Below are 27984 nucleotides of genomic sequence, written 5' to 3' on the forward strand. Positions count from 1 at the left end.
GTGGAAGTCTGTAGGCTGTTGAATTGTATTCCGTTATAGATCTGTTGCTAGTTGTTGTGGTCCTTATACTGTGTGTGCAGTGAGGGGCACATTTGGGTATCTTGCTGCAGCTGTTTATGCCCTTTATTCTGAGGCATAGCTGTCAAGTGTCCCTTATTTGACGGGACAGTCCCTTATTCCAGCGCCAAGTCCCACTGCTGTCCCTTATTGATGGATGTCCCTTAAATGATGTCCCTTAAATTTCAAAGGAAGCAGCTCCTCTCCCTGCTGGCCAGGGAGGAGGGAGGCTCCAACTGTGTTGCTTGGCTGTGTTGCTCACCCAATAAGAAGTCTAAGAACGACTGGGGGGTGGAGCTTGCATGCCTTGTGTGTTACTAGTTAATGCAAGCTGTGGGGTTTTTTGAATGCTGGCCGCCATTTTGTTGCACGTGCTGCTGCAAACTTTGTAGTGCAAAGCCAGGCCGGGGAGCCATCTTAAGTTGAGGCTGCATTGGCCTTGTGGTGCATGTGATTCAGATTCTAGTCAGTTGAACCTCTGGTTACAAAGTTGGTTGGACAGTGTTCTCGAAGCTACCCAGCATGAGTTTAACCAGACTGCAGGAGGACAGGAAGACTGGAGTGCCTGGAACAGGCGAGGCTGCAGGTCCCTTATTTTGGCTGCTGGTCCCTTATTTTCAAGGCTGCTGGTCCCTTATTTTCAAATCTGTAAGTTGACAGCTATGTTCTGAGGGTATTGTGAAAGATTCTGTATACCTTTACTTGTAACTGTTCTGTGAAAAGCAACCAAAAAAATAGTTGGTTGGCATCTGTCTCGGGAGACAGTGGGGGAGTGTGCCTTTGGGGGTGAAGTCAAACTGCTGGAAGGTTATAGCACCTTCTGTAGCTGTAGAAACTAATGAAGGAGAGACATGTTTTGTTGCAGCTGGGGCAGATGTGGGGAAAGTATATAATGGAACTAAAGTGTCATATAATCTGGAGCTAATGGCCATGTTTGCACACCATGTTAAACCAGATTACTGCAAAGTGAAGGAGGTGTAGCAAACCTCATGCTCATGCCTTCCCCTTCTGTACACCTGCATGGGTTCAAGTTGGCTTGTTTTCAGACTAGCCATAGGTATTAGCAACATTTTGTCATTTTGGACTAAACAGCAGCCCATGGTTAAGTAGAACAAAGTCTTCCAAATTCTTCTGCATGGAAAGAAAGAGAAGGGAGGACACAAGAGCCATACTGGATCAGGCCCCAGGTCTATCTGTCTGTTCCCACAGTGGTTAACCAGTTGCCTATGTAAAGCCTGCAAGCAGAATAGTGGCACCCATCCCACTTGTGATTCCTAGCATCCAGTATACAGAGGTGCACTTGCCTCTGACAGTGGAGGTAGAGCATAGCCACCCTGTGTGGTTTAGTGCAGCCTTTCTCAACTTGATGCCCTCCAGTTGTTGTCCTATTAAAGCTCCCGTCTTACCTGGCCTTGGGCCATCCTGCCTGTGGCCGGTGGAAGTTGTAGTCCCAATAGCATGAAGTGATGACTTTATTCTTTAACTTCCATTTGTGCCAGAGGCAAAAGCAATAATGGATCTGAAATAAATCTGCCGTGTTGCTCAGTTGACTTAAAACACTGGTTGTGTTTGACTGTAACTTAAGTATAAAGGGCAGGGGGGAGTGTCTCTTAGAAATCTCTCCAGGCCTTCAAAATTTTCCTGTGCTCTTTAACCAGCCCCTGTGTGTTCATCATCTCACACTATATGGGAATTGCTTACAATATTATCAGCACTAGAAGGCAAACATTCTAAGGGGTGGGAGGTAGGGAGGTCGCTGTCCCTTCCTTTGTGTTAATCATTCCCTACCGATAACCTGTGGCATTGGTGACAGGTTCCTGTTTGCATTGGAAGTGATGGTGCTGAGACACAAGGTTGCTAAGAGCTGTCAGATGACACTTGCTCACATGAGCCCATTAGGAGGGTGTTGCAGCCAGTTTTAAAACAAGTTTGCAACAAGGGAGTCAGTGAGAAAGCAACCTCTCTATATATCCAAGGCCATCTGGTTAGGTCTTGTGATCAAATAATTGCTAGCTACAGAAGCATACCAGGAAGCAAGATAGTCATAGCTCTTACTAGCTACTGCATCTGACAGCGAATTGGTTGGATTACTAGGATATACAAGTTGTGCTTATTTCTTTTTTGAAATTAAATTATGTAGTGCATTGTGAGCCTTTGGAATAGAGAATATTTCCAGGCATGATGCAGCAAGGACCACTCCTTTAAAGAAAGAAGACGACAACAAAGAAGAAGAAAACCCAAATGAATGCCGTTCAATTCTTGGTTGAATTCCCTCCCTCCCCCAGTGAGAAGGTTGATAACCAATAGATACTGAACTGTAATGAAGGACCCTAGGTAGATCACTCTTCAGTACACACTTGCTACTTCAAAGAAGTGATGAATGTGTGTTTGTGTAAAAGAGAGAGGGAATACCTGTGAGCTCAGCATGTGTGGAGGCCCGCCAAAGACGTCGAACGGCACAGGGGACCAGACTGAAAAAGGAAGAGAGATTTGTGGTTCCTCTACCACACTGGAGAACAGCTTTTCAAAGGCAAGGTTGAATAAGGCTAAGAAACCACTTGTGGTGGAAAAGAGTTCCAATTATTCAAAGGGAGTATCTGGAAAGCTATCAAAAAGGTAGGAAAGCTTAAATCAAAAATTGCATTTGGGTGGGGGAGGACTTTGAGGCTATGCGTTCTAACTTGCATAGGAGAAAAGTAAGACTAATCCTAAAAAGGGGCATCACAGTTTTAGCCAAGTAACCTTTCTTTCAGGGAATCACTTGACAGTTACCCTTAATATCTTAACTATATTGCATATTGGATGCTAACAAATTATTGTGTAGGTTAGTTGGAATCTAACTAACCGAGAGAAGGAAGTGTTTGACTGAAATGTTGTGCCTGCGTGGGTTGTGTATATTAAGATAAGGAGATTGAAAAAGGATTCTCCATGTGTGGCCCTATGAGCTACAGATGTGGTTTACCAATAAAGTGCTAGCAATAAGTGAAATGCTTTAAAGTTTGCAATTTGAATAGCTTCCTCAAAAGGCAATGTAATGCTTTTACACACATGCTACCTTCAGCACTTCATCATTTAACAAAATTAATGTACCGCTTGCTTGTCAATCAAACCTCTAAGCAATTTACAAAAAAATAAAGCAAGCCTGAAAATAAAGAAGAAATTTTAAAAATAAAAAACTTTTACAAGTGGGAAAAGATTAAAATACATGTTTGTCTAAAATAAAATGTTTTCAGCAGGTGCTAATAGGAGTGCAGTGAAAATGCGAGATACGGTGGTATCTCGGGTTAAGTACTTAATTCATTCTGGAGGTCCGTTCTTAACCTGAAACTGTTCTTAACCTGAAGCACCACTTTAGCTAATGGGGCCTCCTCCGGCTGCCGCGCTGCTGGAGCACGATTTCTGTTCTCATCCTGAAGCAAAGTTCTTAACCCAAGGTGCTATTTCTGGGTTAGCGGAGCCTGTAACCTGAAGCATATGTAACCCGAGGTACCACTGTAGTTCTGAAGAGTAGGTGTTGCCATGCTAAAATATATATTTTCTTTCAAATGTGGAATGGATATTTTGTGGCACCTATAAAGTGGCAATGAAACAGTAGGCTGGGCATACGTTGGTAGCTCCAGAAACCTAGTTCGATTTGTCTTTTGAACCTCTGAAGTTGAAGTTCTCCATGAAGGCAGGTTGTACGTATTCAGATAGGTAGACAAGCAACATGGAAAAAGAGGCAGATTTCCACTTTCCTGTAGTAATAAATATTGCAGTACAAACCCATAGTTATATTCAGAAACTCAAACGCCCAGGAAGGGAGAGGGCAGGTTGGTGTTAGAAGTGTGTTCAGTGGCTAAAGAACTGCAGTCCTTTTCAACATGTAGATAATTTTGTCACCCGAGAACAGTGTTTGGTGACCTTTCCTTAGCACAGAGCTGGATGTCTTGTAGAAACTGAGCCATGTATGGTATAATATTGAAAGAAACAGATTTTTTGACTTCTCTCTTATTGTTAAAATCTGTTGGTGGAATCAAGGAGTTCAGCCACCTGTGAGATTCTAAGCCAGGGATGCGAGAGTCTGCATCACACCTGGATGTTTCTGGACTACAGCTCCCATCATCCCTGACTGGAATCATCATGTTGACTGGAACTGATGGAGTCCGGCAGCAACATCTGGAGAAGCTGCAGGTTTCCCACCCATCTTAGGCCATTGACAAAGAGAAGTGTATATGTCAGTACTCTTTGTTGACCGCTTGTAATATGCACAAACGTTTGAGGATTGCTAGCCTATAGAAAGCAAAAGGTTTAATAAAAATGACTTTAAATGTTTTCCTTTTGGCTAAGAAAAGGTACCCATTTCCCCCCTCCTCAAAGATATGGTATATCTTTTTTTTCAAGTTTTAAAATCCTTCTTTTTAAAGCGCTTTTGGGAGGGGACCAAAACTTTTGCATGCACAGGATAAATTAACGTTGCCTAATAGCATGTGTTCTCTCTCTACCCTGTAGGTGTGGTCTAGCTGGGTCAGGGCTGTACTGAATTGAAACTATGATACATAAGGGAAGCCTCTGCTAGAAAATGCATATCTCTATGTTGCAACAGCAAAGGACTTCACTGTAGCAGCCCTTTCAAATATTTCCATGTGCTCTAAAGTCTTGTGCATTTCAAAAGTGCAGGGTGGCAATGCCATGTGATTCAAGGTACAGTACTGGCAAACAGATTCAAGTTCTGCTTTCATTGGAAACTTAAAAGAGCACATTTGAACCCAAAAGATAATCAACAATTCTTCCTAAAAATGCATAACAAGGAATACACAAGTTGGTCTTGCCTGTTAAGATGGTAAACTACTTTTAGAAGACACATCTACTTATTTCTTACCTATTTGAGTTCATTAGAGCTCTTTGTTGCTAATACCAGGTAAAATAAATTTAATGGTATTGGTCAGATTTCAGGTTGCTTTATAATGCATATAATGTGAGAGCCCTTCTGTTGGTTTTTTTAACTGTATGAACAAGCTGAACTGTATGTCATAGATTTGCATGAAAATGGTGGATAGTGGAGGAACTGGTAATTGGCATCTATAATAGAAGAGATAGCTATGACTCTTTCGTATATGCCAGTAAACCATATGTAACAATTTCTCTATGCCGTAATAGAAAAAAATGGTAATACACATCTACTCTTGTTATCCTGCCTCCAAACACACAAGGAAGCATGTGTCAGAAGGGAAAGAGAATGTTCTACCTATTAACCTGGGGTAGCCAGATGTCAAGTATTTTCTTCCTGCCTGTGGGCTGGACTTAGTGAATGCCCAATATCCTCTCTGATTGGATGCTGATGCTTTGCTCTCTGTCCTGAATTCAGCTATTTAAAAAAAGAGTTTGATTTGTGGCTACACCTCTTCCCTGGCAGAATCAGATCTTGGCATGTTGAAGGATGCTTAAGTGATTTTTATATGTGTTCAAGTAGAATTTTAGGGTTGTTGGTTTTTTAATCCAAGTCTTAAGGGCTACCTAGACAATATTGTTGTGTGGTTTTTCTTTCTTCCTTTTAAGGCAACCTGCAATTTCACTTGAATGGTTTATTAAGGGTCTTAAATTAGAAACCTGGAGTTGAGTAATGAGGTTTGGTATGTCTCGCCACACTGACTGTCCCGGCTAATACTAGGGTTAGGGTTAGCTGTGGCTTTCCAGTTAACCTCTGTATATACTACCGTGGCCGTCCCACATTAATACTTAACATTACATGTAAGCATGTATGTGGAGATGTATGTGGTATTCCTATAAGTTGGAAAGCGACTCTTCAGAATTTTCCGTCTATACTTACATTAACTCTTCATCAGACTAAATGAAAATGTAACAGAGTCTCACATGTACAGAAGGCAAACTTTTCTTTTTTACTTAGTTTAGTTACTTTAGCCAACCTTATTTATTTATGAGCACTTTTTGAAACCGGGGTTGTTGTTTTAAAGTGCATTTGACCCCACAGGGGGTTTGACTTAACTTTTGAAATGGCTCATGATGTAATAGCCAACTGTTCTGCTACCTTTTCAGTGTGAATGTATGAAGAACATTTGTGGCTTTAACATTCACAAGACCACGCCATGGAAAAAGTCTCTTGAATAAATGGCTATTTATCTTCATTCCTTCTTGTATTTACAATTCACAGCTGGTCCTCTTCAGGGTTTGACCTAAATGAAATTCGCTTGATAGTCTATCAAGATTGTGAGAGGCGGGGCAGACAGGTCTTGTTTGACTCCACAGCAGTCCACAAAATTGATGAGACAACAGTTCAGGTATGAGTTTTGTTGTTTCTTCCTTTTATCCAGCCATAAAAATAAAATAGGAAAATGACCACAATTTTTTAAAATCACAATTATCACAATATTTATTTATATCCCGCCTTTACTTAAGGCTTAAGAATACAAACATCACCATTCTTTTCTCTTTGTTTATGTCTCAGTGGAAAATTAGCCTCTTGCCTGCCTGAGATCTTTCCCTCTTCCTGCTACTCCACTCTTTTGCCTCTAGGTGTATGTAGACTTGGTTGTCTACACAGGTCTATATGCAAACTCTGGCTGCATACACGCCATGTATTTAATGCATACGACTTCGCGCGCGCGCGCACCCCCCCCAAGAAGCATGGGAACTGTAGTTTTTCCTCCCACTGAGCTGCAGTTCCCAACATGTTTAACAAACTACAGTTCCCAGGATTCTCTGCAGGGGAAGCAATATGATTTAAAGTTATGGTGTGCAATGCATCTGGCTCTATGATGTCATCTTGGAATAAAAGCTCATTTTGAATACAGTTTACACACAAGGCTCAGCTTTGGCTGATTGATGTAAATTACTTCTGTCCATTCCAGCCGTGGTTTCCATTTCACTCCTCACTTCGCTGGGCTTTTTTCTCCTGAACTCTTTGAAAGAGAGTCTTCACAGCAGCAGCAACCAAATGTACAGGTTGAGCCAACTTCCCATTGGGCTTGTTTATCTGGAAGCCTAGGCTGGCTACTTGCATGTAAAAAGCAGAGCTTAATCATGAAGTACAGCTAATGAATTCTGTTCCAGGCTTTTCCTGTGGGTGGCCCACAGGCAAACGCATTACAGAAGGCTTTTCTCTCCCTACCCCCCTTGTCAGTAGCTTGTGTCAAACACATGACAACCAACAATTTTGCTCTTTCCCTAATGACAGTCACATTGGGGGATTAGATTAACAGCCCTTAACTAAATGTAGTACAAAGCAAAATCTCTTACAAAAGGAATGTAAATAGGTGGTTTGAATGTGCAAAAGGCCTGTGTGCTTTATGGGGGCAGATAAGGAGTAGGTGTGAGGCTGGGGAGAAGAAAACCCTGTTATGCTCCTGCTTTCACTGAGTTCGGGTTTTTATTGACCTTCTAAAACCAATGGCTTGTTGAGCTCGCTCTTACCTCAAGGAGCATGTGGCAATGAGCTCACCTCCCCACTCCCACCCCCTCACAGCCCTTCTAATCAATGAGTTTAAACTAAAAGAATAAATCAGGCCCCCATCTGCATTATATGTTCAAAAGAGTATTCTACCACTTTAAACAGCCATGGCTGTCCCTCACAAGAATCTTGGGAAGTTTGAGAAGGGTGCTGGGAGTTGCTAGGAGACCCTTATTCCCCTTCCAGAGCTACAATTCCCAGAGTTCCCTGGGAAGAGGGGTTGATTGCAGGGGCATAGCATTGGGAGGACACACTGGGGTTGTCAGCCCAGATGGACCACTTTGTGGGAGCACGGTAATGAGACATCCCCCCATGCAGGGCTCCCTGTCCCACCCTGCCTGCCACTGGAGGTCTCTGGGCCCTGGAGCCTGGGCCGGCCTCGACACCATGAAGAGTTAGTCCTCAGAACGTGGGCTTTGTGTGTAAATAGAAGACAGAGGAAAGGTTTGGGGGGTCTGAGCGCAATGAAAGTGCTTGGTTGTATTCAGGAAAGTGAAACCAGAAAAGTTGAGTTCATATACAGTGGTACCTCGGGTTAAGTACTTAATTCGTTCCAGAGGTCTGTTCTTAACCTGAAACTGTTCTTAACCCAAAGCACCACTTTAGCTAATGGGGGCCTCCTGCTGCTGCCGTGCCACCAGAGCACGATTTCTGTTCTCATCCTGAAGCAAAGTTCCCGAGGTACCAAGTGCTTGGTTGTATTCAGGAAAGTGAAACCAGAAAAGTTGAGTTCATATACAGTGGTACCTCGGGTTAAGTACTTAATTCGTTCCAGAGGTCTGTTCTTAACCTGAAACTGTTCTTAACCCAAAGCACCACTTTAGCTAATGGGGGCCTCCTGCTGCTGCCGTGCCACCAGAGCACGATTTCTGTTCTCATCCTGAAGCAAAGTTCCCGAGGTACTTTTTTCAGGTTAGCGGAGTCTGTAACCTGAAGCGTATGTAACCCGAGGTACCACTGTACTGCAGCCTTTGGCTGCCTGGTGCCCTACAGATATTGGGACTACAACTCCCATCAGCCTCAACGAACATCTGGTTGGGGTGATGTTATTTGGGGGTGCAACAACATCTGGAATGCACCCAATTAGCTGATCAGGAAGATAGCCATGACCAGGATTAAAAGTGCAAGTGGATCCATTTTAACATGGAGACAATGTTTTCTGCACTGAAATGCTGCAGGGTTGCTTAGAAATTATGGGGATTTTGCATTACCATGAATTAATATATTTCCTCCTCTAGGATGCTTCTGGGAAAACTTGGGGCAAGGGCTGCCAAACAACTGTTGGAGCCAGTGCAGCTTCTCCCTGTAGTTCTTCAGTGGACAGTAGGCAGAACGTCAGTGAAGACATTCCTAAGTATCAGGTAACCTGAACATGAGAACTGGCATCTATACATACCCCCAAGTCAACTGAATCGAAAACCAGATTTGTCTTAGGTTTTGCTACATATCTGGTAAGGAATCCCTTTCCATTTGGCCTGGAGGGATAAATCCTCACCATCTATTTATGTAATGAGGGCCTTAATGCCCTTGCCAAATTTGAAAGTACTTTCTGTAAACACCAATTTTGGATACTTAAAAAGGCATCTGGATGGCATGTATCAATTTGTATGTATAAATTAAGATGGATGTATTGATGCTTATTCCCTTCTTTATTTTCCTGTATTTTTTTCTTTAATACATTTGCATTTTTAAAAAAGCAGTTAAAAAGAATAGCGTTACAAGTTGCACTGCGCTGAAAAATGGCAAAATTCTCACTAGAGCTGCTCTCTGAAGAGGAGGGAGTATAAAATGCTTAGTACATTTTAATTCTGCATATCCCATATTTGTTGTACACCAGCTTCTTTAAACTAAAAATGGTATGGATTTTATGTGAATGATGAAATAGACATGCAAAAGAAAATCATTGGGGGGGAGTAAAAGTAAATAAATGAAATTTAGCATATTATATATATTGGTGCTTTAAAATCCCAAACGTGTATATCATTTTGTTTCAATAGACCTTCTTTTGCTCCATGTTCTTGTACATATCCTTTTGAGGTGGGGTGTTAAATTGGGGCAGCTAAAAATGTATTCAAAATCAGATTGTAATATGATGTCCCCCATTTTCACTCTGCCTGCTTTTAGTAGTGGCTGTGCAGAATCAGTAGAACTTTGGTAATTCAGTAATGCTATGCCTGTTGTGTTTTCACTTGCTTGTGTTAATACTTCATTGGGACACAATGTGCTACAACGATACAACTCAAAAGCTGCTTGGTTTAGAAGCAGTATATGGCAAAGTTTGCGAAAGCAACTGTTTTTCCTTCCTTACCTCTAGTACACCAGGCCAGCTTCTGATGTCAACATGTTGGGAGAGATGATGTTTGGTTCAGTAGCAATGAGTTACAAAGGCTCTACACTGAAGATCCACTATATACGGTGAGCTAATGCCTCCAGTTCCTTCTTGTTGTCATGGAGTTCTTACTGGAACAGCTGAATTATTAGTTTTATTGTTTATCCTTTCAGCTCTCCTCCGCAGCTTATGATGAGTAAAGTTTTCTCTGCCAGAGTAGGCAGCTTCTGTGGAAGTGCAAATAGGTGAGAGCATATTCCTTCCTCGCTTTTACTGTTTTCAGATTCAGATTTTCAAGGGGGAGGCAGTTCTCACTCAACTCAGTATTTTATTTTTTAAAAAATCCTGCCTTGGTAATCATAAACTAAGAGTGCAACACCGTAAATTATTTTTGTGTGGTTGAGGCACAGGTGTCAAGTCCTATGAGACTCAACTAAATTTAGGGTGTTTGTCTTCAGAATTCACAAAAAGCAGCTAGAAGTGGCTATGTAAAGATAACTAAGTTCTTAAAAGTGGAGGGATTCACCATTTGGTGTAGAGGAATAAGAAACTCCTGTGCACATGATCATCACTTCAAGTTGTGGTGGTATTACTTAGTGCAAAGATTTACACTTGGGTATTGCTGAATTGCAACTTATTACCAAACTTAAAACCATGGAGAGACCTGGTCTGAACAAAGACATTGGATTCTTATCTCATTATACATGACAAAGCCATTTTTCACCTTCTCACCCCTTGCTTTTTCCTGTAAGACCTATTGCAGTCGTTAAGAGTCGTCAACAGGCTCATCACAGCTATCTGCCAATCACCCATTCCCACCACCCTTCTGAGTAATACCCCTCCCCACCTTCTCACTATATAGAAGGGTCTGGAAACTTCTGTTTCAGTGTATCTGAAGAAGTGTGCATGCACACGAAAGCTCATACCAAGAACTAACTTAGTTGGTCTTTAAGGTGCTACTGGAAGGAATTTTTTTTGTTTTGACTATGGCAGACCAACACGGCTACCTATCTGTAACTTGGGTATTGGACTTTCATTTCCTCACTTCTTACTCCCACAAATCTGCTCTGAAGGGTTGGGGGGACCCCCAAAACAGATTTAGAGGGTGAGTGGGGATAGAGGAGAGCAAGGAAAAGTTATGTTGTGCAAAGTCAAATCCTTACGTTGTTGGAGTGAATTACTTAGTGCTACTTGGGATGCAACCTATAGATCTTGACTTTTTTCCATTGCAGTGCTGCCTGCCGTGTGTGGGCGAAATTGATGCTATCTTACATAAGTGTAGAAATCTCTTTATGATCATGGATAGCCAATTGCAGGGGTACAGGGAGGGCAGCATGGGGAGGAAGTGCTCCATGGCGACTTAATCCATCTTTCTTGGATGGATGTTTCTTTCACAGCTTGCAAGGTAGCTTTGAATACATGAATCAAGAACCCAATTTAGCAAGACTGAACTCTAATCCAAATAGTTTGGGCCCCTGCCACAGTGGAAGTAACCTGGGTAAGTACATTCAGCGGTTTAATTATTTGTGTGTGCGTTTGTTTGGACCCCAAGTTTTGGTTCGTGGTCTGTTACATTTCCATGTAATCTGATTTTTGTTTTGTTTTGTATGTTTCTTGTGTTGTTGCCTTCTAGGTGTATTGCAGCTGTGTAGCAACAAACTGCTGCATGGTGTGGCTGAAGGGGGGCCTCTCTGGCTCACCCGGAGTGCTTCCTTCTTTGCAGGTTTGTGTGCAGCGTCGAGCACAGGGTGATGCGCCTGTACATGCCCCTCTAGCTAGCTCCTGGTGGAAATCTCTTGGCATGGGATCAATAACTCCTCTCCTCAAATGGACTGGGCTGAGGAGGTGGTAGCTCTAAAATATCCAACAAGAGATCATCTAAAGCAGGTGTGGGGAACCTGTGGCCCTCCTGAGGTTGTGGGAGTCCAGCTCCCATCAGCCTCACCCAATGTGGCCAGTGGTCAGGGATCAGGACCATCCGACTTGGTGGGGACGGAGCCAGGGCAATAGCCTCCCAGCAGTGGAGTCATAACTACTTCCCAGGAGGGGACACACAGTGGTGAAGGTGGGAGTACCAAATTGGTTTTGCTGGGGTATCCACAGCACGCTGTCCTTTGCCAACCCTAGTAAGCAGCAGTGACCCTGCTGCTGGGAGGCTGCGGCTCTGCGCCACTGGCTGAGCAGTGCAATCGGAACACAGGAGACCTTTGCTCCTTTTAGCTCAATATTGTCAACACTGACTGGCAGCAGCTCTTCAGGGCTTTGAGCAGAAGCCTTACCTGAAGATGTTGGGGATTGCACCTGATACCTTTTGTATGCAAAGCAGATGGCTCTACCACTGAGCCATGGCTTTTGGCCAACATCTGGAGGGCTGCAAGTTCCTCACACAGTCCATGTAGCATCCTCAGTAATGTGTTTCCCTGGTCGCAGTTCATAGCGCCATATTTATTCCCAGATGACAGAGCCCTTCCAGTTTTGAGAGGAGTTGTTTTTTCCAGGTTAATCATTTGCTGGTGTGTTCTGTTAATTTTTTTCACATATAATAATGTTGGAGTGGTTTCTCTCTTCCCCCACTATCTTCCCCTGCCCCCACATGGTGAAGTCACCTAAATGCCACCGAATAAGCACAGTTAATTTTATAGCGAAAGTGCTGACCTTTTGGAAGAGTGTGATCAAAGGAATCTGAGTTAATCTAAACATGGGTCACAAATTTTGCATGCCCTCTAATCAATCCATCTTCTTTGCTTAATGTTGGGAATTTATGGAGCTACAACTGCTATTCAGCCTAGCATTGGGAGCCATCTGAAAACAGATACCGTATTTTTCACCCTATAGGACGCACCGGCCCATAGGACGTACTTAGTTTTTTGGGGGGGAAATCAAGAAAAAAGTTTTTATTTCCCCCCAGGTTTGCGCAGCCACCCCCAAGCTAGAAGAGGGAGATGGAGAGCTCCGTCTCTCTCTTCTGCCTTCAGGGACAGCCTCTCTAGCCTCCGTGGGGCAGCAGCCTGCCCCGCTGTCCCCCGAGTTTGTGGGGCTGGCGGGGGGGAGAAGCAAGCTTGCTTCTCCCCCCCCCCGCCAGCCTCCAGATCAGGTCGGGGAATAGCGGGGTGGCAGTGCTGCGTCTCCCCACTGTCTCCCGAGCTTTTGGGCTGCAGGCTGCTGCCCGCAAGCCTTGCGAGCCCGCGGGACCTCCCCCCGGGCTTGCAAGACTTGCAGATAGCTTCCTGAAGCCTAAAGAGAGCGAGAGGGGTCGGGGCGCATCGACCTCTCTTGCTCTCCAGGCTTCAGCGAAAGCCTGCATTCGCCCCATAGGACGCACACACATTTCCCCTTCATTTTTGGAGGGGGAAAAGTGCGTCCTATAGGGCGAAAAATATGGTATTTGTCATTTGTGTGTGTTATCATTTTAAAGCATGTAAGAGTAACAATGGATCCAGAAGTTCACTTCTAACCACAGAAGTTGCCTTTAACTTGTGGATAGTTTGTGTTACTTCCTGCTAGCATGTTACATAGGAAACTTAAACTAATGCCACGATAAATTCATTTAAATTTTGTGTGTGTGTTACAACAGAGCAATATAGTAGTTAACATTACATAAGGTACTCATTTAAAACACAATACCTATTTTCACATATGCTCTTTTCAGAGTTACCAGAGATCAAATTAATTGACAGTATTATACACACACATGTACCTACACACACACACACACACACACACACACACACGTGTGTGTATGTGTCCATGAGTATGTTGAGTTTAGCAGGACTGTGATGTATCCTCTCTCTTTTTTTTAATCAACATACCAGAAGTAGGGTCTGTTTCTCCAAGACATTGCCCTTGAAATTGGGATACAAAACAGCTCTAGTCTACACAGATCTTTTGTCTTGAGAATAAGGAGTTCCATACTTGTTCAAACCACTCCTGGCTTCATAGGTGCTATCTAGGCAACTTAAGGCTTTAGTCTTACTCAGGCCTTCCTCCCCCAGCCATACTATGCCATGGAGTCCATTCCCGTCCCCCTAACCCATGAGAAGACAGAGTGGGTAAATTTCTGCAGCCTTGAGCCAGCTGTGGTCATGTACGCTGGAAGGTCCATGTTCTAAACTGCATGGAGAGCATACATTAGAAAAAGCTCCCTGTAGGAGTTCAGCCTGCTATGAAGGAAGGGTGTGGCAGCAGCGATAACTGGCAGTAGGAGCAGGGAGGTCTCCCCCATTCTCTTCCCTTCTGGTAATTGCAGCGAGGAGAATGCCTGAAGGGAGATTTTGTTGTTTTCAAACTGAAAATATGTCCCTTCATTTCTCAGTGTCTTCAGAAGCATGAAAACCTCTATGGGGACTATAATTATAACACCATGTCAGCTATTAGGCAACTGTTTGCACAACAGTGCTAATGGCTATTTTCCTTCCAATCAACGTTCCAACCTGATAACACTAACAAACTAGTTGAAGTCAGACTAGGATTTCAGACAAAAGACATACGATTTGTTGGGTCTCTGGACCGTAATAAAGATTGATTGACAAAAGACATGCGTTGATAAACTTGCAGGATCAATAGTATGTTTGTTAAAGCAGACTTGACTAATTTTAAGCCTGCGATTGTGTCCCCCTTGCCCCCTCCTTGTCACTCTTGAGGCATTTGCTCTGGAGCGTTGAGAAATATCACTGTTGAATTGAAATTGCTGCTTGTGTGGCCCTGTTTTAAAAGCAGGTGAGAAATAGGATGCCTGCTAAATCTCCTCCGTTTCCCCCCCTTTCAGCGCACAGCACACCTGTTGACATGCCTAGCAGGGGGCAGAATGAAGACAGAGACAGTGGCATCGCTCGATCAGGTATATCACTCCTCTCTGCTGTACCAACCAAACGTGGCAAAGAAATTTTTAGTGACATGTGAGCCACCAGTTCCAGATTTCATCACACTTGACATGGCACTCTTATGAACCCTGATACTGTGTTAAAAATGGAAATGTATGCTCATTAGTTTCTTATTCTAGGATTATTTGTAAAATCCATTTTCTGGTCTCTTTAAGGCCATTACTTCTGAATTATTCTTATTAAGGTTATTGTTATTACCTGCCTCCCCAAACTAATTATTGGTACGCAATGCTAATTTGTCTTTCCCCCTATGAAGTATCTTTATGATTTTCCTGTAGATTGAAAGCTTCTTTAACATTCCAGTTTGTTCTGCACAGTGTCTGGCACTCTGTTTTAGATTTAGACTTATTCCGTTGTCTCTCCCTGTCCCCCAGGATTGCCACCTTGCAAAGGGGTGCCTGGGGATGGTCCCATTGGCTCCTCCTGCATGTCTTCATTGCCATCCCTGCAGCATCTCCACCCCAAAATACATTGGGGCTGAATTTCTGCAGGAGGGAGCCTACTGTATTCAAGTAGGGCTGCCACACAATCTAGAAGCCGGGTTGCATGCAACACTGTGTATGCAGAGTTCCACTTGCACAGTGCAACTTTCCCTTCCTTTCCTCTCCCTGCATGTCCTCAAAATCTGCTCCAGAGGGTCCTCCATATCTCTGGGGAGAGGAGAGGAGGAAATACAGTGGTACCTCAGGTTAAGTACTTAATTCGTTCCGGAGGTCTGTTCTTAACCTGAAACTGTTCTTAACCTGAAGCACCACTTTAGCTAATGGGGCCTCCTGCTGCCGCCGCGCTGCTGGAGCACAGTTTCTGTTCTCCTGAAGCAAAGTTCTTAACCTGAAGCACTATTTCTGGGTTAGCGGAGTCTGTAACCTGAAGCGTATGTAGCCTGAAGCGTATGTAACCCGAGGTACCACTGTAGTTTCATTGCCTAGCAAATGTCTGCTGCAGTAGCAGAAAGGCAGCATCGGAGAAGACCCCTGGAGCGGGGGGAAACATGTTAATCTATTTGCTTCTGAATTTGGGAATGTAATTGCTACAAAGATTTTTAAGTTTTGCCTATGGGAAGGGTGGGGGAGCTGCCTGCTCTTTTTCATTGCCACATCTTTAAGTAAGACCAACTTTTGTTTCCTAAAACGTGTGACCCTACTCTGGGGGAGTTGTTATCGCTCTGTAGTGGGGTTTCCACATTTTCAGTGCTCTTAAGCTGTCGGTCTCTCTTTTCCTACCCCACCCCAAAAGAAGATGTCTTTAAAAGACCCGGGGGCGGGGAGCATGGTGCCAGGGGAAATCGCTATTGAAGGACCATCTTGAGTGATGCTTCTTTCTGCTTTCTTGCCAGCTTCTTTAAGCAGCCTCTTGATGACTCCTTTGCTGTCGCCAAGCTCTTCTAGCAGCTACCACCGCCGCTGGATACGAAGTCAAAGAACAAGTTTGGAAAACGGCATTATTCCTAGGTGGTAGGTTTCTAGGGCATATTCCTGGAATAGGATTTTGTAGACTCTGTGGAAAGAGCCAACATAGCACAAGCGCATATCTGCTTATGGAATCGGGCATCTCCTTCCCTCTGCATGCTCCCAAAATCTTCTTTAGAGGGCTGGGGGGGGCATTCTGGAGGAGGTTTGAGGGACTGGAGGGAGAAAAGGAAAAACTGGAGAGAAGTCCAGTTGTGCAAATTGGTTTTAAAATTTATAGACTTTATTTCCCCTGTCTAAAGTGCCTTGGAGACTTGCCACAATTATAAATCATCTGTAAAACTGGTTCAAAGGACTGCAGAGTTAAAAACAACAGCAATTGGATGCCACCAACCAAAAAAGGCCTTTAAAAGCTTGCTTAGATCAAGTACATGCATAATAATAATTTTTAATGGCCTGGTGGACATTGCTGGAGAGGGAGTTTCGCAGTGTAGTTGATATAGTTTGGTACACCCTGTTTCCAGTGGGAAGTAATCTCCCTGTTAACAGTGGTGGCACCTCAACTAATAGTTTTGGGGAGGGGAAATTGCATACAATACTTCAATATTTGTATTTAAATTTTTTATTAGCCACCTTTTGAAGTTTTTGATTTTTTTCTAGAAAAATGGCAGGAACATAAAAGCCAGTGACAAAATCACACAAGCCCGGCAAAACAGAAAGTCTTTAGAACCTGCCTCAGTCTCTAAAGTGAAGGATAGACAGATTTGGGGGTGGGGAATTCAAAAAATGTGGAACTACCACTGATACCTGATAGCAGCCTGCTCACTTTTAAGCAGGACCTCTGCAGCCAATCTTGGTGCTTAGGCAGGATGATAAGGGTGTAGGCCAGGACTGGAGACCCTGTTGCCCTCTAGGTATTGTTGGACTCCAACTCCCATCAGGCCTAGCCAGCATGGCCAATAGCTGGGGATGATGCAAGTTGTAGTCCCAACATCTGGTAGCTCACAGGTTCCCCATTCTTGGTGTAGGCTTCAGTTAACATGGTCTCAAAATGGTTAAGGACTTTAAAAGTTAAAACCAGCACTCTATGCATACACACAGTCCTTGTTTTTAAACCCATTGCTAATATCAGTGCACTAGGGCATCAAACAAAAACCTCTTGATCATTGTTGATTTTTTCTGAATGAGCACATAGCTGTGCTGTAATTTTCCCACTGCATTTTCTTTTTCAGGTCAACTGAAGAAACTTTCAGCATGGCAGATGAAAGCTGTGGCCTCAATCCTGCAATGGTTCGAAGGAAGAAAATTGCCATCAGTGTCATTTTCACCCTCCCGGAAAAAGAAGAGGCCCAGAGGGAATTCCAGGATTTCTTCTTCTCTCACTTCCCCTTATTTGAATCACACATGAGCAAGTTGAAGAGCGCCATTGAAATGGTAGAGCATGGAACACATCCATTCAATAGTATTATTATTATTATTATTATTATTATTATTAACCATCTGGGAGGCAGGCTGGGCTGAGTGATGCCATGTCAGGAGCAGATAGATCTCCAGGGAGTCACATGCCTGAGCTGGCAAAGTACAGCTTCTGCTTGAAATCTCAAGATCTTTTCCATGGCACCACACAAGCTCTGAAAGTCTAACCTGACATGGACTTGGCAGATGAGCCTCTTGTAGGAAGACAGACATAAACTTTCTTTGGGAAGAATGAGCAAATTATCTATAGCACCGATTCCTGTCTCTTTCCCCTGCCCCCGGCAACCAATTTTTTATTTAAATACTTTTTATCTGGTTTCCATGAAATGCAATAGATGCTTCATGCATAGACCTTCAGGCATATTGCTCCTTGATCTCTCTTATCAGTCTCAAGAAGCCTTCTCTGACTTGAGTCCCCAAATGCTGTTGGACTACAAACCCCATCATTGCAAGCCAGCATGTCCAGTGGTCAGGGATGATGGGAATTGTGGTTCCCGCCCTATCTGGAGACACCAAGGATTGAAACTGGGACCTTTTGCGTGCAGTGCATATGCTTCACCTCTGAACTAGAGCTGTTCCTCTATTCATTAGATTCCAGTGCTTGACTTTTCAAAGTTTTTCAGTAAACCTTTGAAATAATAATAATAATAACTTTTGCTTTTCTTTTTTAAAAAAACCTTGCTTTCTCTCCAAGGCCATGATCACCTGCAGAAAAATAGCAGAAACAAGCCAAAGAGTGCAAGTGTATATCAGCCGTGTCATGGATGCCCTGGGTGAATTCAGGTAAGTTAGTGGTCCATGGATGGCAAGCAGTAGATTTGTACTTCTCCATAAAGGGCATCCAGGGCAGCTTTGTCCCTGTTGCACTAGTCTCCTTCTATTTCCCAGGTGCACATGCCTTGCAGGTACAAAGGCACAGATTCACCTTTAACAAACAAAAAGGTTGGTTCTGGTGATGGAGAAAGTGAGGCTACATGGTTTTTCTGTTTCTCTACCAAAAAAAAAAAAAAGCCAAAACAGGTGCCTCTTTAATCACTTCTCCAGCTTTTCCATGGAGAAATAGGGGGAATTCAGCAGTGGTGAAACATCCCAGCATATGGGATTTGCATCCATTGTGCAATGTCAATAAAAGTTTGTTTCAAAAACTGCCATTTTTACCTGCGGCAGTCTGCCACCTAACTTTCCAAAAGAGGGCTGCAGTGAAGTGCACATGAAGCAGAATGAGGTATCAGAGTGAAATACGTCACTATAGGCTCCTTTCACATTAAACCCTGTATTTAAAAACCCACTGAAGTTCCTAAATGCAATGCTCTGTCAGCAGTCGACTTTGCCACCTTGCTCCCACTTCATTCTGCTGAGTGTGTAGGCAAGGTCTACATTTTCAGCTCATTTGAGGCTGTCATTTATGCAAATTAATTGAAGAATGACTTCAGCTGCAGTGCTGTGGGCCCCCAGGAAGATGTATCAGGGGACACCGAAGTTCCCTGCAAAGAGAGTGTGAGAGCCGATGTCCTGCAGAAACCTCTGATGATCGATTGATGTAGGAGCTCCATCAGCACAACCACAAAAGGAATGTGCTGGTAGAAGATTAGGAAACTGCTTGGAGCCGCCACCATGCATGCCACCAAACCAGGGAGAGATTTAAACCATAGGAAGAAGATGAGGAGGAAATAAGTTTTAAGAGGAAAAACACACATGCAAAATGGACGGCCAGGTGCAAGCATGCTCCTTTGACCTCACTGCATTATTTATCCTATAACTTTTTGCTTCATCCCAGAGAACAACCTTTCCCAGCTGTAGCCACTACAATTAGAAATTGGGCCATGTTGTTGTTGTTTAGTCGTTTAGTCGTGTCTGACTCTTCATGACTCCATGGACCAGAGCACGCCAGGCACGCCTCTCTTCCACTGCCTCCCGCAGTTTGGTCAAACTCATGCTGGTAGCTTTGAGAACACTGTCCAACCATCATGTCCTCTGTCGTCCCCTTCTCCTTGTGCCCTCCATCTTTCCCAACATCAGGGTCTTTTCCAGGGAGTCTTCTCTTCTCATGAGGTGGCCAAAATATTGGAGTCTCAGCTTCAGGATCTGTCCTTCCAGTGAGCACTCAGGGCTGATTTCCTTAAGAATGGATAGGTTTGATCGTCTTGCAATTGGGCCATAAATCCTTTCAAATTATGTCCAGGATATGTTTTACCAGCAATCACAGATAGCTAATTACGAATGTCCATGCCAACCTATTAACCTATGCTGTGATGCATATAAAATATTGCCTGTGCTGAAATAAGGGGGAGCTATCATCAAGTTTGAAAAGAATTAGTATTTGGATCGGGATTTCACACCTCTCTGGGTTCGGTCACCTGACCATATCTCAGTTTATTATTTAGGCACCTGACTGAGGCCATGGCCATGACTGAGAGGGTGAAGAGGGATTATATAAAAGAGGATGTGAATTGTTTGCAACATAAACCAGCCTTCACCCTCCAGTTATTTGGACTACAATTCCAATCGGCCCCAAACAGTACAACAATGAATGCTTCAGACTGCTGGGCAGTAATCTGTCAACAGTCGCTGACCCCATATTTTCTGGGCCTGGGAAGCAGAACTAATAGTTTGGCTTTGTACACTTGAGATCATCTTCTTTGTTATGGGATAGAGGCTTTGCATTTTGAACAGTGTATACTGTTTAGCTAATAGATCTCTCTTTGGGTCCCCCCACCCCTTTCTTACAGAATTACAATCTGGAATTTGTATTCAGTTCCAAGGATTGCAGAGCCTGTATGGCTAACCATGATGTCCAGCGCTTCTGAAAAGAATCAGTTGTGCCAACACTTTCTCAAGGAATTCACCATCTTGATAGAACAGACCAGCAAAAACCAGTAAGTCGTCGCTGTGACTTGCTTGCTTGCTCTGCTCCCCTTCGTAGGAACTGTAGGTTCATCGCCATATTTATCTTGCTTGTGGCTCTTTTCTCCACAGGTTCTTAGCGGCTCTCTTGACGGCCGTGCTGACCTATCACCTGGCTTGGGTCCCCACAGTGATGCCAATTGACCACCTTCCCATCAGGGCCTCCTCTGAGAAACGTGCCTCTCAGTCTGTGAACATGCTGGCAAAATCTCACCCTTACAATCCGCTCTGGGCACAGCTTGGTCAGTGTGAAACTTTAAAAACAAACCCAAGACGATCTTTTTTATTGGATAAGACTTAATCTTCCCAGAAATGTCCTTGTGCACATGCATTTTAAAATTGTTTGTCATATTAGGCTGAGGAATAAATGGAGAATCATTAGAAAACTGGTTGATGTATGGTTGCACAGGGGATACGTTTTTGAAATAGCTCTATTATACTTACCAAAATCATGCTTTGAGCATGCACATATTTTATCAGCTATAGTGAACTCTTCATTCAGCATAAAAGCTTGCTCCTTGCAGCCAGATGTTGGTCAGGGCTAAGGGATTCTGTTGCCAGTCGTTGAGATGCTGTTTTTTAAAAAGCGTGATGATGCCCTCTAGTGGTTACCACATAAGCTACAGACTTACTTCTACTGGTACTTGTAATAAAGTGAAGGTACAAGCAATAGATTTTTTGTTTCGTTGAGCAGCTTACACTTTAATACTGTAGCCTCTAAATTTCGTGGTGTGTGTGGTTTTTTAATAGAGCTTCATGTTTTGTGAATTGCTAACACGATTTCTATAACGATAACTGGTTTTTGTTGACTCTCATCTGTTGCAGACCTGTAAAGTATGGGTTGTCATAAATCATTTCATTTTACACTTCTGCATTTCTCCTGTGATAGGAAATAAAAATGTAAATTGTACACCATTTAGCTTTTATAGGGGTCACATAATTCAGGTGTTCTTGGCACAGAAATTGTAATTGATTTTTAGCACAACGAGTAAGATCTGCCTGCTAATGACTTGGGAAGAACCCTTTTTCAAAAAATAACTAATTATGTAGTGCAAATAAAACTTGAGGGCATGATCTAGCCAGTGGTAAGCACTTTTAGGTCCCATTGATTTTCAATGGGAAGTTAACCATGTGTGTTTAATTCCTCCTATTGAAATCAATGAAATGTAAAATAGCTTAACTTGAACTGGATCGTGCTCTTCAGTTTTAATATGTCTCTTAGGCTAGAGCAATGATTATAATCATGTTTGATTCCTCAGTGCAAATTTTCATGGCACATTTTGTAACTGGATGGATCTTTTTTAAAAAAGCCACAAAACAAAACTGGATTGGATTGGACGTGGGCCTGTTGTCTTATGGCCTTCTGGGTTAAAAGGCAGTACAAATGTCCATTTTTCTTCCTTATGCTTTTTCCAGGTGACTTGTATGGTGCCATAGGCTCACCTGTCAGGATGACGAGGACTGTAATTGTTGGGAAGCGTAAAGATTTGGTTCAACGCATCCTCTACATTCTTACGTATTTCTTACGGTGCTCTGAGCTGCAGGAGAATCACCTGACCCGGAGTGGGCAAGTTGGCAGAGGAGAGCAAGCCCTGAGTGGCAGCAAGATCTCGACAACTCTGGAAAAGGGAGAAGTTGAGGATTCTGATTATGTAGTAGTCACTGTTAGAAATGAACCTGCTCTCATATCTCCCAGTTTGCCCCGGAGAACCGGGAGCGCTGCTGCTGTGGGAGAGAGCTGCTTTGAACCTGCCTGCTTGAAGCGGGAGCATGAAGGAATAAATGCTGGACAGAGTTCTGAACTGCCCTCTTGCTTGCCCAAAGCTGGCTCCTCCAAAGGACTTGTGGAGGATGCTAAGAAGGGGGAAACGGTGGCTGGTTCAGAAGGTGTATCCAGGGGGTGTGCAAAATTAGAGGATTTAACAACAGGAATGAAAGACGACAACCAGTGTAACGCAGCTGGACAGCCGTTTTGCAGTGAGAGGGCTAGCCAGAGGTACCCTCAGTTGGAAAGAGTTACCTTCCAAATTGGAAGCTCCCTGTCACCCGTATCTGATTTAGAACCCACCCAAAAGGATCTGGATGAAACTGTAGGGATGCCCAGGAGCAAAAGCAAATCTCTGTGTATCCTGTCAAGTCCACTGCATGCAACTGCCCAAGTCCAGCAGGAGAAATCTTACTTCTGTCTTAAACCACGTGCTAGGCAGAAAGCTTGTAAAACGCGACTACCAAGTGCGCTTCGGTTGTCATGCCATCCACCTGTCCCTTCTGAGAGCAAAGTCAAAACTGCAAAGCCAGGAAGACTGGGGGAAGCTGAAAGCACACACTGTGAAAACTTGGAAAGGGTTTCTCTTGACTGTGATTCAGGAAGTCCCGCTGATGTGCAGAGATCTGGCCAGGCCGTTACGGAGGATGTCCCCTGTGGGGATGCTGGAAGCAAACACCCTTTCAGGGTGGAAGAGAACATGCCTAGAAATGAGAGCTCTGACAGTGCCCTGGGAGAGAGCGACGATGAAGGTAGCGCACATATTCCAGATGGGCAATCTCTGAGCTCTGTCAACAGTAGGACAGAAGAACTTTCCGAAGTAGAACTTGCTTTGCCAAGGTAAAAATAAGTAAATATGACCAGCTCTAAAGGTGTGACGACTCAAGGGTTTGCTGCATTGTTATTTTAACTGTTCTAAGATAGCTCTTGAAAAATCTGAAGAAGGAACCTATAGTCTGATATTTAGACCAACTTAAACCAAATATTTTCATTATAAAGTAGTATTGACCCTATGCTGGGAAAGCCAAGACAACCTAGTATAGTGCAAATCGGGCTCCCCCCCCCCCATTATTAATTTTAGGCATAATACTTGCATCATAATTTTAAGGTTTTACAATAATAGAGACTGTTATCAATTTAGTACAATGGACTAAAAGGCTCCGTTTTTCTCTTTTTACAATATGTGAAAACAGCAAAGTCTTAGACTAGCATGAGCCTTCATGGGCAAGTGTCTACTTCACATGCTACATTATGCAGCCTTTCAGTCTTTACAAACAGGTGCTTTTTGTGAACTTGGCTACAACAGAGCACAAGTGATCCAATTTAAAAGTTAACAAGTATGTAACTCATTTTAACCAATAAAATAGGTGCTTTGCCTAGCTGTCAGTTTGGATAACTCATTAGGTGCACATTTATGAGATGTTAAGAGATAATGATCAGATGAATGGTTTCAATATGCTTACATTAGTGTTTAAAGCCCTAAATGATTTGGGCTCCAGATATCTGAAAGATTGCCTCCATTCCTGCTGATCTTCCTGGGTGTTAAGATTATCAAAGAGAGGTCTCTCTTGGTAGTTCTGCAACCCTTAAAAGTGTGGGGAAAGGCAGCCTCTAAAATGTGGACCACCGTCCCACAGAGGTGCATCTAGTATCTTAATTGTGTGGTAAAGGGCAGGTAAGAAATGTTATAAATAAATGAGGCAATCATCAAATAACCGGATCGTCATGTCAAAGTTCCATAATTGAGGCTCCTGCTGAGGAAAAGATTTTGTGGTGCAGACAACGTTTGGGAACCGTGGACTGACTGTGTGATTCAGAGCTGAGAATGATAGTAACTTTTTCCATGCTCATTTTTGATCATGAGCTGTAATCTTGCAAGCAAAGAAGGCAGTGTCATCATTCACATTGCATTGCAATCTGCCAATCTTACTGAAATAATTCCACTTTATTCCAATACCTTTTCACAAACTGGCCTTAGAAATGGCTGAGTACTAAGCGTGCAACCAATTCCTCTGTTTCAGATCCAACACAATCAGCAATCAAAGCGTAAAGCATTTTGGAAGGTCCCTTCTCGGTGGCTATTGTGCCTCTTATATACCTGACCTGGTGTTGCATGGAATCAGTAACGATGAGCAGCTCAAGCAATGCCTATCAGCTGAATTGAGTCATGCAGTGAATGTAAGTCTGGAGATACTTCTGAGCCTCTTTCTTGCAGCGAGACATAGAAGGCCAAGTGCTGGCAGTAGGAAATGTAAAAGTGGGATACGCCAGAGAGAAAATGGAAAGTGCGGGGGAGCACCCTAATCTATATTTTCCTTCTATTAATAGGATTCTGATTTAAAATTTGGACCTCACTTTTGCAAGATGCATTAATGACCACTCACTTAAGTGGCCTTTAAAAGGGTTAGACCAATTCCACAAATGGCTACTATTCATTGCAGCTAAAATAGAACCTGTCTCTCTAGAGGCAGGGTACCAAATGCCCTGAACAAACAGGGGAAGGTTGTAATCATTATGGCCTGCTTTGGGGCTTCTAGAAGTGCACAGCTGACCTCTAATTGGAAACAAATACTGGATTTAGATATACCTTAGTTCAGTGTTTCCCAACCTTGGGCCTCCAGCTGTTTTTGGACTACAACTCCCATCATCCCTAGCTAGCAAGACCAGTGGTCAGGGATGATGGGAATTGTAGTTCAAAAACATCTGGAGGCCCAAGGTTGGGAAACACTGCTTTGCTACCTGCTGGACCCCTCATGGAGGAGACACACAAAGAAAGGGTGATCTCACGGTCTGGGTAGGTTCAGATGGAGAGAGGCAGTCCTTGAGGTATTGCGGTGCTAGGCTGTTCCATTTGGATCTTGCCACACAGAATCCTTTTAATATCATTGACAGTTAAGCATAGAAAGTTGCCTTATACCAAGTCAAGATTATTTATCCATCAAGCCTGGTACTTGCCTACCCTACCTAGCAGTGGCTCATTAGAGGTCTCTGCCATCACCTACCTGAACTTTTTTTTTAACTGGAAATGCCAGGTGCTGTACACAAAACCTTCAGAGTGCAAGGCAGCCATTCTACCAATCAGTTATGTCCCCAAAATGCATAGTACACCTTCCACATTGTGCCTGTTTGCCTTGAACAAAAACTGTGTACATACTCTGATGTCCATTCTGAGCTTTTGCATACATGGGACCACCTAAATATTTAAATGGAGGGAGTCCTGTCCATATGTGTACCTAATATCTGCCCTGAAATTAACAGGGTTTTTGTGGACATGATTGCTAGGATAAGAAACTTTTTTTGTCTGAAAAGGCTATTGCATAAAAAATATATATTAAGAAACCAAAACCTTTTTTCAATTAATTCAATATTTGACAATAGTTTACATATATCACTTGATCAATGCCATCCAAATTTATTATTTCAGTAGGCCACAAACATATTCTATTAAGAAGAACAAATGCTACTAGCCATTTGTCATTAGAGATTGCAGTAAACTATGCTGAATGTAAACTTTCAATTTGTAAATTGAATATATGTATGTGAGATAGAGATCTATCTATCTATCTATCTATCTAAAAGGTAGAGAGCAGTTTCAAACAGTTCCATTTACTTTCTTTTTCCTTTCTACAGCATCCAGTACTAGATGAGCCCATAGCAGAAGCTGTTTGCATTATTGCAGATACAGATAAATGGACAGTACAGGTGGCCACAAGCCAAAGAAAGATAACCGACAGCATGAAGTTGGGCAAGGATGTCCTGGTCTCCAGCCAAGTGTCGTCTTTATTACAATCCATTTTACAGCTTTACAAACTTAACCTTCCTGCTGACTTTGTAAGTCCGCGTTTACAAATGATTGCCTGCAGAAGGAATTGATTAACAGGGAAAGTGTGATGTGCAGCCAGTTTTTGCATTCCATAGACCACAACACTGACTTCTTTCAGACCTTGAAGGAAGACTGCATAGTGGAAATAGCGCCCCCCCCCCCAGCATAACTGAATAGTCTAGGAATTCTCCTCTTTGGTAGCTGTTAGAGAATTAACTACTGCTCTTTAGGAGCCTTTCTTCTTTGGTGCAGGCTTGTTTCTGTCCGCTGGCAGGCCATGTTTGCATCCTTTATTCCCTGTGATCTGAAGGCCCAAAGCAAAAGTGAGTTGCTTGCATTCTGTTTTTGTACCTCCCATCAGACTAGAGCGGGGAGGATGCTGAACACCACATACCATTTCTGGCATTCCTGATTATTAGCAATGCAACACCCTGATTCTTAGGGGCAACTATAGCAGTTACCCTATGGCGGGTCCAGACTGGCTAGACACCATCAGCCTAATCATAGAGGTGCTGAACTAAGCAGAACTTGGGTCTGGCCCCAGGAAGGATCAGTTCACGTTTGATGCAATTGTGTGTGGCATGGCTTTGCCCTCTTATTCTGTTGGATTGAATCACTGTGGGGTTTCATGTCTTTCTACAGTGCATTATGCATCTTGAGGATCGGCTACAGGAAATGTACCTCAAAAGCACGATGCTGTCTAAATATTTGCGAGGCCAAACGAGAGTCCATGTGAAAGAACTTGGAGTAGTGTTGGGGTGAGTGTTGATGCTGGAGATCCTTTTTAAAGTTTTGTTTTGTTTTGTTTTTCCCCCACCCCCACCATGCACTGAATATTCAGGATACTACTGTTTATTCCATTGTCACATTTTCTGTGAAAGACATGCCGAAGTGTGAAGTGTAGCTTGTGTGTGTTCCACTGAGCCATCTGGAAATCAAACCGAGCTGTTAAATGTAGGAAAATAGAATTATTTCTTGTCCTTCCTTCACGTTCTGAACAAAATGGAAGTTATAGAAAAGCGTCGGCAGCACAGGCAGGCGCCTCTTGGGCCACCTCACCCAGAATGCCTCACCCTGAAGAAGGACCCCTTTTTTCAGGCAGAGGGACAGCAAGTGCTGTTTCTGCTGCATTAACAGTCGCGTCAATACATTTAAAAAGTAAATGGAGGAGGGCAAGGAGGAGGGGCAATGGTAGAAAGTCTTATTTTGGTCAGCACCATGTTTTGCATAAGCACTGTAGATGAAAGTTCTGTTCAAGTCACTTTAGTGGTTTGTGTGGAATGGGTTAGGAAAGAATTCAGTAACCTATGTCGAGATGGAACGGGATGTCTCCTATGAAACATGCTGTGAGATGATGGCATGGCTGTAATCTTAATTGGATAATATATTCTTGACTTCAAGCCATGGAACCTTCCTTTCTGAACAGCTCAAAAATAAAATAAAAGGGTGTGGGGGGGGGGAGAATCTTTAGCACTGCTCTAAGTGCATTCCTGAGATGGGGGGGTATTTAAACCCACCCTCTGAGGGTTACTAAAAACTGTCAGATGAGAAGCAACTCATTCAGGTATTCTTGAAAATCCTACTGTTCTGCACCTAGCTGTGCAAAAGACCTGCGATATAGGTTGTCACTTAGTGGCCATGGGCTGGAGCATTCCATGCAAATTAGAATGCTGTGTGATGTTCAGAGTTGCCCCTTCTCAACCTTGCAAAGAGGAACCTTGAGAGCGATAGTGTGGGCAAAAACTTGGCCGCAATTTAATTCCAATTGCTCATAGATTCTCAGGTGGTGCTGCATCCAGGAGTGCCTTTCTTTACCAGCTTAGTTCAGCAACTGTGCCAACTCCTGAAAGATAAGAGACCCAGCTACATAATTTAGGTCTTGTTGACTGCCAGA

At 43.3% G+C, this 27984-nt stretch overlaps 2 protein-coding genes across 6 annotated transcripts in view; one reads left to right on the top strand and one right to left on the bottom strand.

Annotated features, from left to right (window-relative positions):
* FNIP2 (folliculin interacting protein 2) overlaps positions 1-27984 on the top strand; it is a 48665-nt gene that overhangs the window by 14762 nt on the left and 5919 nt on the right. Inside the window, exons 1-17 of one of the 4 annotated variants that reach the window (XM_081925944.1) lie at positions 1985-2673; positions 6209-6335; positions 8743-8865; positions 9819-9919; positions 10007-10078; positions 11231-11331; positions 11467-11556; positions 14599-14670; positions 16050-16167; positions 17355-17556; positions 18293-18381; positions 20328-20474; positions 20575-20744; positions 21919-23107; positions 24289-24445; positions 25898-26098; positions 26733-26848. In XM_081925944.1, coding sequence (XP_081782070.1) covers positions 2438-2673; positions 6209-6335; positions 8743-8865; positions 9819-9919; positions 10007-10078; positions 11231-11331; positions 11467-11556; positions 14599-14670; positions 16050-16167; positions 17355-17556; positions 18293-18381; positions 20328-20474; positions 20575-20744; positions 21919-23107; positions 24289-24445; positions 25898-26098; positions 26733-26848 — 3311 coding nt within the window. In that variant the 5' untranslated portion in view covers positions 1985-2437. Of the gene's footprint in view, positions 1-1984; positions 2674-6208; positions 6336-8742; positions 8866-9818; positions 9920-10006; positions 10079-11230; positions 11332-11466; positions 11557-14598; positions 14671-16049; positions 16168-17354; positions 17557-18292; positions 18382-20327; positions 20475-20574; positions 20745-21918; positions 23108-24288; positions 24446-25897; positions 26099-26732; positions 26849-27984 lie in introns of those variants that run through there. The other 3 variants (XM_081925946.1, XM_081925945.1, XM_081925947.1) reach the window with 3 other exon arrangements.
* The window catches only part of SPMIP2 (sperm microtubule inner protein 2), a 36404-nt gene continuing 30418 nt past the window's right edge, over positions 21999-27984 (bottom strand). Inside the window, exon 6 of one of the 2 annotated variants that reach the window (XM_081926233.1) lies at positions 21999-22121. In XM_081926233.1, the coding sequence (XP_081782359.1) occupies positions 22120-22121 (2 nt within the window). In that variant the 3' untranslated portion in view covers positions 21999-22119. Of the gene's footprint in view, positions 22122-26903; positions 27934-27984 lie in introns of those variants that run through there. The other variant, XM_081926234.1, reaches the window with a different exon arrangement.

This window comes from Podarcis melisellensis (assembly GCF_964234715.1).
Source record: "Podarcis melisellensis genome assembly, chromosome: 9".
In the NCBI taxonomy this organism is placed as follows: Eukaryota; Metazoa; Chordata; class Lepidosauria; order Squamata; family Lacertidae; genus Podarcis; species Podarcis melisellensis.